We start from the raw sequence: 14,307 nt of genomic DNA on the forward strand, positions 1-14,307 counted from the left end.
GGTTATCTTTCAGTCAATAGTTTCCTTTAGAGAGCAATTCAGAGATAAAGAATAACTTCACTGCTCCTGTTTGCCCCTCCACACCAAGAGCTTGCCTCCCTCCACTGACTGCAGAGAAAAACAGAGGTTGAAGGGTAGTCGAAACCATTTGGGGTTTTCACTAAAACACCACGACCCTTAAGTATAAAATTAAAAAATTAAATAGTTGGGGAAGGGTTTAGTGGGTGAATGAACTGTAAGGAAGATAGTTTGTCCCTGACAGATTATCGCTTACTGCGAGAGGCTGAGAGGCTGACATGACAATTCTTTTCTAGATCCTTAAATATCCTACTCAAGGAAATCTCCATCATCCTTCCTCCATTTCTGTCTCATTTTGGAGACCACAGACAAGCAAAAGATCCAGAAATGTACTTCATAGACAGAAGTGAGTTTGAGGCCAGAGGCCAGAGGGGAGAATCTGTCCTGCCTCTCTTTTTTATTCACTACGGGAACTAGTAGGAATTGTCTTAATTCTTACCTGATCTATGGCATCTAATAAATGTGGCTATTTATTTGATTTTTATTTTAAGCTGTGTTGCTACCATGGTATTGGTACATCAATTGATATGTCATCACCAGAGGAGGCAACTTCATACACTAAAGTTGTTTATGTGCCATCCTTGCCTTGATTGTGCCTTCTTGTTTTTAACATCATGGATTTCTGATGAACTGCCACAAAATCCATAAACACCAAAAGGGAAAAGATGGAGTGTCTATAAACTACAGAGGATTGAAGAACTTCCTTCAGTGCAGTTTCCAACGTAGTTTGTGTCAATTTTATTATTCTAAATAAAAGGAAAAGATGCCACTACAGATTTGCTATGCTGTGCACTCTCTCTGTTGTGACCATTTTAACCACTGCTATATACCATTTGAGTTAAAGTTAAATGCATAAACAATAAAATATTAAATTCTTAAACCCCAGTTCTCTCTTTTGTGCATCAAAGTAATGCAATCAATAGTAGATTTTTTTTCATTCTTCCTTCTGGTTTTAAAATTTTTTCAAAAATAAATCAAAAGGTTAAATTGCACCAATCTTTCATTAAACTGGAAATTGATCCTAAAATACTATCTATTAGGATCCATGCAAAACTAACAGAGGGGTATTTTACAAAGCTGCAGCAGTGGTTGCAAATGTTTGTCTGCCATCTAGTGGAATATGCCACTTTTGTCAGTAATACTTATCCTATTTTGTGTACTAAAAACATTGGAAGTTCTTGAAAAATAATTCCAGAAATAGACACTAAAAGAATGAAAGTATTCTCCTTATAATATTTTTAAACAACAAACTTCACCTGCTGCAAAGACAAAATAGTCACCTTTGTTGGTATAAAGTTCTGTAACTCAAATCCTACTGTCTCAGCTGACTATCACAAAAGCTAGGATGGAAAAAGGAATATGTTAAAAACAGGACAGGGCCCTGTTTTTCCTTCTGCCTGAGATTTTTCCTAGACATTTTTCTGCCAAATCTAAACCTATAAGCAGACACCAAATGGGACTCAGATACCTACTATTTTACATTGCATAGGACAGTAATGAAAAGCAAGTAAAAGTTGTTTTTAGAAGAAAGAAGGCTGTCCCTGATATCCTCTACACACAAGACTGGCATATATATACACCAAGGCATTGGATACCTAAACTGCACACTGTAAAATTCTAAAGGTATTTTAGGGGTACATAACTACAGAAGTTTGTGCACTAGAACACAGAACAGATTTTGCCATGCAGAATATTGTGAGATTCCACTTCCTCTGATAGTTATGACCAATTGAAATAATTATTTATCAAAACTTTTTCCAGGACTAAAAAGAGTCACCAAGAAAACTCTTTATTGATTATTGCCAGATTTTCTTGGGGACATATTGTAGAAATTACTGTGAAAAAATGGAAAACATTGAAGGCTGGCCCTCTCTAATGACAGAGTTACAATTGAAGGGAGAGAGGAAAATGGTGAATTGTAGCAGATATAGCTGGCAAAAGCCTAGCTTATAGAAAATCCAGTTTACAGAAGAGAAATGGGAGCACAAGATACAGACAGACAAACTATAGCACTGTACTGAATGAAAATCTCTGGACCCTTAGTAAAATTGTTTTCATTTTTTATTTTCACTATTATTTTTCAATATTTCAAAAAGAAAAACAACCTATTTTAACTGGAGTGCCCTACCACAGGAAGGCTGTTGGTTCATGTCCTGTAATGCTATTTCACTAAGTTCAGTAAGACTTCACAGGGTCCCAGTGAATGGTGAATTTGGTCCAGCATATCTCAAAACAGAATGGCTGCTGCAAAACCATCTGACTTGAGGGGACAAGCAGCCACTGATTGACAAAGACTGCCACCTTCATTACTGATGCCATTCTTAACAGTGAAATGAATAGCCTGAGATATAGGCCAGATCATCAGTCTGTGTACATGTCATAGACATTTTTCTGCCTTCAGTGTGAGTGTAATCATCACAGCATGAAGGAATGAATAGCTGTGCATGTACCTTGCTGAGTTGTTCCTATGCCTGAGGTTGGTTTTACCTGAACAATGATGTGAATCAAAACATGCTTTTTTTTTTTTTTCATTAGAACAACACTGATTTGAAAAGAGCCTGAGTTTTACTTTAGCCTGTATCCCTGTATATTCACTATCTTGAATAATTCAGGCTGTATCCTGAACTGTCCCTAAGAGAATAGTAAGGCTTCTTTTTATATGACCTAGGAAATGTTTGTCCAGAGATTTCTGTTTGTCTCTTTACTTCAAAATATGTAAGATCAGTGTATGATTCTCCTTTAAATCCCTCATTAAGTCTTACATATGGCAGAGTACTGTATTTGTGAGTGATTAATGTTTTTTTAAAATTGCTCTTGCAGACTTATGTCTCATAAGTCTTGAACTTTACATGTAAGGTGCATACTAATGTAGCATTTTGGAGTTAAATTTCTGTAAATCACAAATAATAAATAAGCAATTGCTGCTCACAATATACACTGAGTTCAACACAAATTTGCTGGTCAAAGGAATGAGACAATTTCATTGCCCTTGGTTAGCTGTCCCCTCCCAAATTTTTGATTCATCCAGTTCACAATCATCTACCCCTATAACCTGACTTGGGAACAACACCAGGAAGTGTACCAACCATCTTTCTGAGAAGATAGGAAGAAATGTCATGAGCTTTCCTGGGAGCCTAGGACAGTAGGATGGAGCAATAGTTAATGGGTTGGCTCCTTCAGGTACCATCCTCAACAGCTGAGTCAACAGGCAGTGATGGCACCAGGGAGAGTTGGCAGCCACATTTCGCTATTGCTGTCTTCAAGGCAAAAAACCCCCAAAGGAACAGTCCTAAATGTTTTAGCATGGCCATCCTGAACCTGCATCCCACCATGGTTCCCTTCACTGGCACCAGCCATGGCTCTGTCTGACGTGATGGGATAGGCCCAGGCTGCTGGGCTCTGCCTCGATGGATACCAGGGTGACCCTGCCACCCTCAGGGAGCTCCTGGCCAGTGCTCTGGCATCACTTCAGCATTGCCAAGAGTGGTTAATAAACAATCCCACCTGATTTAAAAGAACGTCTATTACGTCCCTGTGGATAGGGAGTAGGGTGACATGACCACATATTTTCCACCATTTATGAGCAGTCCTGTCTAACCAGGGAGGTCCCAGTTGCCTGAAGATTGGTAAATACAACCACCATCTGCAAGAAAGGCCAGAAGGAGGACCCAGGAAATGACAGGCCTGTCATTCTGACCTTCATAGTGGCAAATGTTATGGAGATGAACATCTGGAGTGCCATTATGCAGCACCGGGTGATCAGGCCCAATCAACATGGGTTTATGAGAGGCAGGTCCTGCTTGACTAACCTTATCTCCTTCTATGACATGGTGACCCACATAGTGCATGAGGGAAAAGGCTGTGGCTGTCATTCACCTGGACATTAGTAAAGCCTTTGACACTCTTGCACACAACATTCTCTGGGAGAAACTGGCTGCTCATGGTTTGGGCTGGTGTACACTTTGCAGGGTAAAAACTGGCTGGACAGATGAGCTCAAAGAGCCCAAAGAGTACATTGATCATGTGGTGAACGGAGTTAAACCAAACCAGTCCCAAATGCTGTTCCCCAAGCGTCAATGCTGGGGCTTGCTCTCTGTAATATCTCTACCAATGATCTGAACAAGAAGATCAAATGCACCCTCAGTGTATCTGCAGATTAAAGTTCAGAAGGAGTGTTGATCTGCATAAGGGTAGAAAGGCTCTACAGAGGGACAAGGACGTGCTGGGTCATTGCCAACTGTATGAGGCTTAACAAGGCGAAGGGGCAGGTCCTGCATTTTGGTCACAACAACCCCATACAACTATACAGGCTTGTGGAAGAGTGGCTAGAAAGCTGCTCAGAGGAAAAGGACATCAAAGTATTGGTCAACAGGCACCTGCATATGAGCCAGCAGTGTGCCTAGGTGGCCAAGGGAGTCAACAGGATCCTGGCTCATACCAGAAATAGTGTGGTCAGCAGGACTAGGATTGTCCCCCTGCACTTTGCACTGGTGAGGTAGCATCTCAAATGCTGTGTTCAGTTTTGGGCCCTCCCCTACAAGAAGGACATTGAGGTTCGTGGATGAAGCGCAAAGAAGAGCAATGAACCTGGTGTAGGGTCTGGAGAACAAGACTTATGAGGACCTTTCAAGGGAAGTCAGGTTGTTTAGCCTGCTGAAAAGAAGGCTGAGGGAAGACCTTGCTCTCTACAGGTACCTGAAATGAGGTTGTAATAAGGTGGGTGTTGGTAACAAGCAACAGGGCAAGAGGAAATGGTCTTAAGTTGAGCCAGGGGAGGTTTACATTAGATGTTAGAGGAAACTTCTCCACTGAAAGGGTTATCAAACACTGGAACAGGCTGCCCCAGGGAGGTGGTTGAATCACCATCCCTGGAAGTGTTTTAAAAGACATGGACTTAGAAGCATGGTTGCAAGCTAGGCTAATGGTTGGACTCAATGATCTTAAAGGTCTTTTCTTACAAGAATGATCCTGTGATTGTATTAACCCTATTATCTCTTTACTGTATCGCCCATCCATTAAATAGGATCACTATCTTCAAGCATACTAATTTTGGATCTGGTGCATAGATAAAATCAAGTAAAATGAAGCTGGGATGCCCCTCAGCCTCCTCATCCTCCCATGGCCTTCTTCCACTTTCACAGTCCTCCTGGCTACTCCCTTGGGGAACCACAGCACAGTCAAGTGTCACTGTCTCTGCTCCCATATTTATTTTCCATCTCCTTCACTAAATATTACATCCCAGCCTTAAGCTCCCACTCACCCACGTAACAACAATGCTGAGCTCTTTCAGAGATCCATTTCCATGAGCAGGTCTTACATGTAAGACTTGAAGGTGAGAAAATAGGAATATTTATGAAGGGATAATAAAAGTGCTCAGACTCAATATATTCCAGATTGCCAGTTCAGATAATTAATAGTTGTGCTGTTTGGGTTTTTTTATCAGGTAACATTTAAATATCTGGGAAACCAGGCTTCCATTTATCTTACTGACAGAAACATCACTGATACTCATCCTAAATATTCCTAATTTTCTTCACATTACTTTTACTTAAGAACTGTGTTACACTGCCCTTCATGGACTCTGCAGTCAGAAGGAACTGCTGCAGCCAGCATGCCTGACACCCTGCAGAGAATATTATAGACATTTCCCTAGACACTGGATCAAACCATGTCTTTTTAGAAGTATTCTTAGTTTCATTTTAACATCACACAGTAGACAGTTTGCCCTTTCCCTAGTATGCCATGCCAAAATTACTTACCTGGGAAAGTGAGCATTATTTTTAATGTACAATTTGCCTAGTATCAGCTATTGGATCTAGTATTGTTTTCTCAGCCAGGTTAAAAAGATGTAGCCACAAGACTTCCTTCAGTGTCCAGTGAAGGTCATTACGTGTCTTCTCAACTTCTCTTTGAGAACCTGTGTACTCTTACTTTATTTGGACCTCATCAAGCTTGTTCTCTGGTCCCAAAACAGTTCTATAGCTTTCATTTAAATTACCCTTGTGCCTCTACAGCTCTAAAAGCATAAATGCTGGGCCTGGAAGCAGTAATCAGTCAGTACTATAGTTTGCCTTCATTATTTCTACTTGATAAACCTATGTTCTGTATCTAACAGGAACTCTTCCACTGATTTCAAAAAACCTTCCATGGAAGCTGTTCATGGTGCTCAAAAATCCCTTTCAACTTACCATGTTTCAAGAGCTGAGATTAGAAAATAAAATGGCAGATGAAATTCAGCATAATTAACAAACAATACATATTGACATTAACCTAGTCCAGATAAGAAATTATAGTCTCTGAACTTGATTGGTAATATTAAGAGTGAGATCTTGTGGTTAAAACAGATAATGCCATGTAAGCAGCTCAGTGCTTAATTGGAATTAAAAAACCCCAAGTATTATGAATTGCCAGGAAAGGAACAAAGATAAAGAAAATAAACAAATAGGCCGGTACTTAACTACATGGCTAAAGTTGCATGCAGTTTTGGTTCCCTTCTCGAAAAAATAATGAGACCCAGAAAAATTTCAAAGGACAACAAATTCAGAAGCCATTCTATGTCTTTAGTCAGCCGAGGAATACGTTAAAATATTTCAGTTTAGCAAAGAGTAACTTTAAAGGTGAATATGTTACACATCTGCAGAATCATGACTGGCACAAGCATGATTGGCAAAGACTTACTGTGCAAAGAACATTAAATTTAGCTAGTAAAAATCAGGTCCAAAATAAACAAGAAGTGGCAATTCTTCATGAAGACATCAGTTGACAAAGGCTGCTGTTATTCGGGAAGCACATAGAGTCCAAGGGAAACCAGACAAGTACTGGAAAAAGAAGCATCGGGGATTACTAAATAGACAAATCATTACAGTCAGGAAAACCTGGAACAGAAGACACTTGGAAGCTAGGAGAACACAGCAGGAAAACAACCAAATGTGCTGGCATTGTTCTTACCCTTCCTCAGGCATCTGCTTTTGTCTACAAGAGTGTGTAAGTAAGGAGCACACAGAAAAAGCACCTGATGTTTGCTTTATTTCTTACAGTTAGGTAAATGTAGCAGAAGATGCTGTTACAAATGCAGCCAAAGCTTCTCAGCCATCAGTGCCAAGTCTGAGCACTCTGTTCACATAGTGAGGATGCTAATAAAGTGATTGACTTTTATTTTACAGTGCAGAAACATTTCCAGTATGAAAGTTTCTACTAGAGAGATTTTCTCTATTGTACCAGGAGAAAGAAAAAAAAAAAAGTTTTATTTATTCTGGACCTCAAATAAAAGGTGATCAGGAGTTCTGTTACACCAATTCCTAAGCACACTTGTTCTGCACAGTATTTTCAAAGAAACTTTGCCATGAATATTGAGGAAATTTATGTAGACTTTCCAAGTAACCACAGATCTGTCAATTTTAAGAAACACCTCTTCCCTGCTTTCATCCCAAAACATATTTAATGTCATATATTCAACCTTAAAACTTTTGCATTTAATTTTGTAAATATGAACTATTAAGTATAACCAGTGTTACCATTTAGTTCCATGTAATAATGAAAACTACCCCTTTTGTATTTGGGTCAAATTAGGTTTTTGAATGCCAAAACCAGGACCTGCTCCTGCAATTCTGAATGACAAACAGTCTACCAGTACATGTCCAAGTGTATAAAACCAGTAAATTTATTGATGGTAAAATGCTGGTGCAGCTTACTCAAATCAAAAATTACAAATGCAATATGAGAACAATTTCTATGTAAGTGGTTTTTAAGCATTTCTAGGACACAGAACCAAAACTAAAATAAAACTAACGAGTTAGAAATACATAACTGCACAGTAATGACATTCAAGGGAAGTCTTCAGAATTCCTGGATTGTGCAAAGATCTGGTAACAGAGGAAAAAAAAAAAGCACTTGTAGAAACATGCATTCTAATAGGATTTCATATTTTGGGCAAATTTGCTATGGTTTACACAAAACATTCAGAGTTTAGGGTTTTACAAGTCAGAACTCACAAACTCAGATGTGGCTCCTGGAAACAAGAACACTACCCAATCTTCTCATTTCTGAGATGTATCAGAGTCCAAATAAAATTAAGTAAAAGAGCAAATTGCTAATTTATTGATCTGACCTGGTGTTTTCATGATGTTTAAATGACTTTGGATTTCCCAAAATAAATTTCATAGTTGGTATCTTTTCATACTAGAGATACCTTAATGTTTTCAAAAAGCATTACACACAGAATGCAAAAGCTATAATCTTGAAGTTACAACACCAATTTACAAAGGATTTCAACTGTTTACATGAGCAAGTAAACTGATACCACTTAAAAGCCTCCAGCATGGTTATCCAGAAGTTCAAAGTATCCTCCTGCAATTATTTTTTATTGGACAGGCTAACTAGAAATAAGGGAAAGTGATTCAGTATAGTATATTTTTTCTAGTCTCCACCAGCAATACAAAGTATTTAGCATTCTTGATCACTTTTTGTAGAGCTATGACCTAGAGAGCATGTGATGTAAACTCGCAATAGAAAGAACTTTTTCTCACTGCACAAATACAGTTTGGCTTAAGCAAGATTCCAGGTAAATTTCCAAATGGGCTCCACTTCTTTAACCTTGGAGGTTAATTTAAGTCCCAGTAGCACTACACCTTGAAACCATGCTAACAAAAAAATTGAAAAAGTTTAAACAGTGGCAAATGAGGAATACACAGAAAACCATCTTCTTAGGAAACAGAATTCCTGGATGTTAAGGATATTTACTGGACAGTTTCATGATAGAGATTACTGTTTATACAATAAACATTTGTTTTGGCATCAGTGAAGATTCCTAGTGCTGAATGGGACATTCCTATACCAAATTACTTTTAAAAAGCCATTGATTCCCATCAACAAAATCCAGTGCTCCTCATACCTGCTTTTAACTAGATGTAACAATATAGCCTTTATTTTTAGATCTAGTAATCATAAAAAATTGCAACAAATGTAGCATCTGAACTACATAAAATATTCCACATAATCTAGAATCTAAATTTACATACATTTCTGCACAAACAGCTGAAGTCCTTTTGTTATCCAAGTTAAAAATACTTTTTCCAGCATGCAGAATCAAAAGGACAGTTCATTGCCTATGTTATCAAAAGTGCTTTATTTCTTACTTTCAGGGTGAGACTTCAGTCACAACCCTTACTCTAATAAGATAAAGTCAGGAGGGGCTTTATTCCTATCTGGTGCACGAAGCAAAACTAAAATTGTATATGCAATTTTTCAAAGCAAGAGATAAAAACCAGAATATATGAACAGTTCCAAAGGATGAATTAACAAGCTGCAATCGTAACAATATTCATTGCTACACACTAGTAAATTAAGCAAATATGCAGCATCTGAGACAGTTTAAAAATACTGGTTGTCAAAGAAGAACAAATGCACAAAATATACCAAGTAATGTGATTATTAGTGAACTTATCTTAGTAAACAAACTTTTCAAAGCTGTTCTGCACCTCATCCTTTTCAATACAGAAATATTCTGAAACCTTTGTACACACTTATTTCGCTTTTTCTTTTTTAAGAGTAGCAATCTTCACAGTCTCTGTTAACTTTAACTTGGCATTCTTCTCATGCAGAAATTGTCTCCCATGTCAGCTTGTCATATTTTCAGCAGCCTAGAAACAGAAAAACCGTTTATTGCAGGTCACCAAAAGTAGATCGACTTTTATCTTTTCTTGTAACTACTTTATATGGAGAACTTTAGATTCTAAAAATAAGCTACTAGTGAAAACTGTGTGGTGTTGTTCTCTAAAGAGTATTTCTGTTTTTTTAATAAATAATGCTGTCAATTGCCATTAGCTTTTATTTACACAGCCATTACTGTTTGATCCTGTTAAAATGTATATCCTATATCTAAGAAGCATCTATCCTGCACATTTTACCCCAGTGCTTTCAAGAAGTGCTAAATGTATGATTTTTATTTTCCTGTTAGTTTACTTCTTTGTATGATTTACATATACAGTAATTATTACTCCCACTCATAAATTATTGACATAAAACACTACACTGGCACTACACTGAAATCCCTACACTTAAAACCCCTTAGTTGTAAACCATTGACCAAATCTGGGACTAAGAATCAGTTCAGTTCAGCTGCCCTTCAAACTCCACTCTGAGAAGGAGTTCAGAAATCAAAGGGGTCCACTCTGAATCTTGTGATTCAATGGAAAGGTCTTACTCATTCTTTTCCCTAATTCCTGTGCAAATCACTCCAGTTGGTTCCCAACATTCTCTCCTATCCCTGTATTAATTATTTCCCTTGACCCTGTATATCATTCCCATCTGTTCCCAACCCCTACCTGCCCTTTCCACATAGTGAGCAAACCTTGCCATCAAATTGTTAGTGGCACTTCTATAAATATGAATTTTAAAAATCACCTTTTCCTGATATCTTTATCTGTGACTCTTTAAGCAACCTTAAGACTTCCACTCTTGTCTGTGAGATACATGCATTGTAAAAATGTGTTTACATCAATCCCCTCATTTGTTTTTAGAGAGACTGAAACACAGGTTGATGTGGTAAAAACAAGAGGTAAAGATTACATTATCAAGCTGTGTGCACCTGTTTACAAGTACTTCTCCATACTACTAGCCCTGAGGTTGTAAAAATGAGGTAATAAGGGTTAACAGAGGAAAAAAAGCAGTCTACTTGTGATACGGTGCAGCTAGGGAGGCAAATGGTGACTATAAAAACCTAGAGTAAAAACCTTTACCTTTTTTTAAGGAAGAAGAACAACCAAAACCCAACCTAATTATTTCCGAGAAGTTTTTAATGATAACATTGTTTGCTTCATGTTCCATTCAGTTGTATTCACTGCCTTCTCTATGTTAAAAATTTCCTATTTTTTAAGAGAGTCATATCTTGGAAGTACGATTTACAAATTGAAGTACATCAAGCTGAACATACATCTGAATCTTAAACCAAATTTATATGATTTGAAGCAAAAGCATTACCTTTAGAGCCTCTGTAGCCTTTCGCAGTTCTTTAATAACAGATGATAATGCTTCTGGATTTATCCCCTGCTCACACAGCCGCACACAAATAGACAACGTCTCCATATCCAGGCCAGTGTTTAATATTCTTGAAATCTCAAAAAGAACTACATCAGAAAAAATGAAAGCACTTTAGTCCCTACAGACTCTGAAATTTCCATGATCGAAAGTGTTATCCATCAACATTTAATTTCTACAGTAAAGTCTGTGAACAGAGCATTTGGGAAAGCAGTCTGAACCTCAACAGCAGCATTCATGTTCAGCTTTGTAGCATAAGCTGGAAGCCACAGCTTCCAACATAAATACCAGGCTCTTCTGCTTCAGCAGACTAAATGCTGGATAATGGGTTTTCAAAATAAAACATGCAATTCAATAATTCCATAATTAACATGCTTTCCAATTATGTAAAAGGCAGGCTGTAAGGATAATCCATGTTTCTGAACTCTAGATAGTGAGGAAGTCCAACTAAAATGGACTAAAAGTTTTTACAGAGAATGTCAGGAATTTCCTAGTCATCTCCTTCCATAGCTAAACCTGTCTTTAGGTCTGACATTAATATTGGTTTAAGGATAAGCAATACTATTTCACTGTTAAGTGACCCAAACATAGAGCAGTGCCAGTGCCACATGCCAATCACCTCTGTGCAGAAACAAAGCTCTGTCTGTCTTCCAAATCCTCCCTGGAAGGTCCCTAATCTTTGATTCTAAAATACAGGCTGTTACATATGTAACAGAACAAGTCTCAGATTTTACTTCTGACTGCTACAGTAATCTCCATCCTGAGGCTATGCCTCTAGCAATACAGGTTGATTATAAACAGATGTTATTAACACTGCTTCCAAAAACAAACCTCCTCCAAACTAGAAGTGAAGCAGAAGGTCTGTCTTACCACATAAAACCAGCATGGAAAATGACTGCTGTCCAGTTGACAGCTATGAAAATATTCTACTTCTTTATACCAAAGACCTTCTGCAGCAGAACCTCAGCATCACACTTACCCAGGCCAAGACACCAAAGGCCAAATGCACCCAGTGAATCCCACTGAATTCACAGGGAAATGCCAGATGCTAGGAAAAAAACAACCTCAAAGAGTGATAATATTCTTGAAGGCCACACAAGTAGGGTGCATTAAGAACATGCACAAATTTAAGACATGAAAGCAGCTTGTTGGTCCAAATCCCTAGAGCTACACACCACAAAGGGAGCCTCCTTCTCCACAACAAAGCTTTCTGTTCCCACTTTCATGAAAGCAAACCCTTCCAGACACATTCCACGTGCACACCCTGTCTGCAAGAAAGTGTCTTCAACAACCACATAAAGCAGCAACAAACTGATGGATTTGCAATAAAGTGCCATTGAACATTAAGAGCTACAGAACTAAGACTGACAGCTTCCCAGAGATAAACAATTCTTACTTTAACCATTTAAAGCTTATAATAACATTTGCTAAGCATGTAACATATTTGGAGGCACAGCAGTAAATCTAACTAAAGAGAAATTTCAATTTCCTATGGCAGCAAGAGTTGTCGTCACTAGGTTCCTAAAAAAGTTCTTAAAAACAGTCTTGCACAAAACAGCTGCTAAATATTTGTATCTGAAATCCTAGGTTAAGCATTTTACTCATCTAATCTACAACAGACAATAAAAGAAGACTTTTTTTTAGTATCAACCTGTTTACTTATCTTAGGTGCCTTTTTCTTCTGCAGCAAGCTAGGGTGGAACATGGATTTCACGTTCCATTACAAGAGGTCTAATAGCATTATCCTACAGATACATTTTCTACCCATTACAGGATCACAGACTGGTTTAGGTTGGAAGGAGCCTTTAAAGGCCATCTAGCCCACTCCCACATTATGATGAGCACATGGACCCTTCTATCATCATGCTTTACATTTTCAGTTACTTCACCGAAGCATCTTAAATACTTACAGTGGAAGTTTCAAAGGATTAAAGTTACTTTGAACAATAAAAAACCCCCAAAACAATTTATTGAGTGCAATAAAAGTTCAAACATAAGGGGATTTCTAGCAGCCTACATAAACCCATAAAGATTGGGTGTATATCAAGGTTCAATTCAGTTCAGGTGCTACCAATTAGAGCACCATAGGGTTGGTCCTTCCTCCCCCTTCCAGGCACAACACAGTTTAAATCCAAGAAGCACAGAACCAGGTAACATTCACCTCAACTTACCATTTAAAATAATCAGAAAAAATAGAATCACAGAACAGAATCTCAAGACTGAAAAGCATATTAGAGATAGAACTATAGAATGGTTTGACTTGGAAGGGACCTTAGAGATCATCCAGTTCCAAGCCCCCTATATGGGCAGGGACATCTTCCACTAGACCAAGGCCCCATCCAACCTGGCCTTGAACCCTTCCAGAGAAGAGGCAGCCACAACTTCCCTGGGCAACCTGTGCCAGTGTCTCACCACCCTCAAATTAAAAAAATCTCTTCAAGATGTCTAGCCTAAATCTCTCCTCTTCAAGTTTGAAACCATTAAATACGAACAAAACAAACAAACAAACAAAAAAACATTTAAAATCATCATAACAGTAGATGTATACATTTACAAACACTGAAAAATAACGTTATTTTAAATTAAACAGCTGGTCACAAAAGGTCCAAAGATATGACCAGTACATGGCTACTAGGAGTGTTTCAGAAGCAACCACTAAGTAAAATTGAATCAGACGCATGAACTCCTTCAGCAGCTGCCAACCACACCACTTTCCACAGAGAGGCCCCGGTGCTAATTAAAAGCCAGCTCCAGGCCCCGCAGCCTGCGGAGAGGGGCGAAGGTCTGCTCGGAGACGCCATAAACCGGCCAGGGGCTGCCGGCTCGACGAGCAGGGGTGGAAGAGGGTGCTGGACGGGCGGACGGACTGCCTGCCTGCCGCCTTCCTTCCCTCCCCCATCACAGCTGCCGCCCCTTAGCACGGTTCCCCGCCGCCTCCACCACCCACCGTCCATCGTCTCCCGCACGGCGTTGAGGCTGGCGGCATTGCTCGCCATGGCGACCCCGCAACGCCCCTCACCCCCCACCCGGAAGCGGAACTGAGCCGCCCCTCTCCGGTAACGTCGTTCAAATCCTCCCGCCCCCGCCGGCCCCACGTGACGCGGCGAGGAGAGCCCCCTGGTTGGCCAGCCGGAAAAGAAAGGGGCGGGACTTCTTTCGAATTCGTGTGGCGGCGCCGCTGGCGATTGGCCCGTT

General features: G+C 39.2%; 1 protein-coding gene across 1 annotated transcript; it reads right to left on the minus strand.

Moving 5' to 3' along the window:
• Positions 1–9,608: 9,608 nt before the first annotated feature.
• MZT1 (mitotic spindle organizing protein 1) lies at positions 9,609–14,133 on the minus strand. Its single transcript, XM_071740706.1, has 3 exons — positions 14,060–14,133; positions 11,056–11,201; positions 9,609–9,716 (listed from the first exon to the last, which is right to left on the minus strand). Exons 1-3 carry the CDS (start codon positions 14,106–14,108, stop codon positions 9,693–9,695), a joined length of 219 nt encoding a protein of 72 aa, XP_071596807.1. The 5' UTR covers positions 14,109–14,133; the 3' UTR covers positions 9,609–9,692.
• Positions 14,134–14,307: the final 174 nt, after the last annotated feature.

This window comes from Heliangelus exortis, chromosome 1, assembly GCF_036169615.1.
Source record: "Heliangelus exortis chromosome 1, bHelExo1.hap1, whole genome shotgun sequence".
NCBI lineage: Eukaryota > Metazoa > Chordata > Aves > Apodiformes > Trochilidae > Heliangelus > Heliangelus exortis.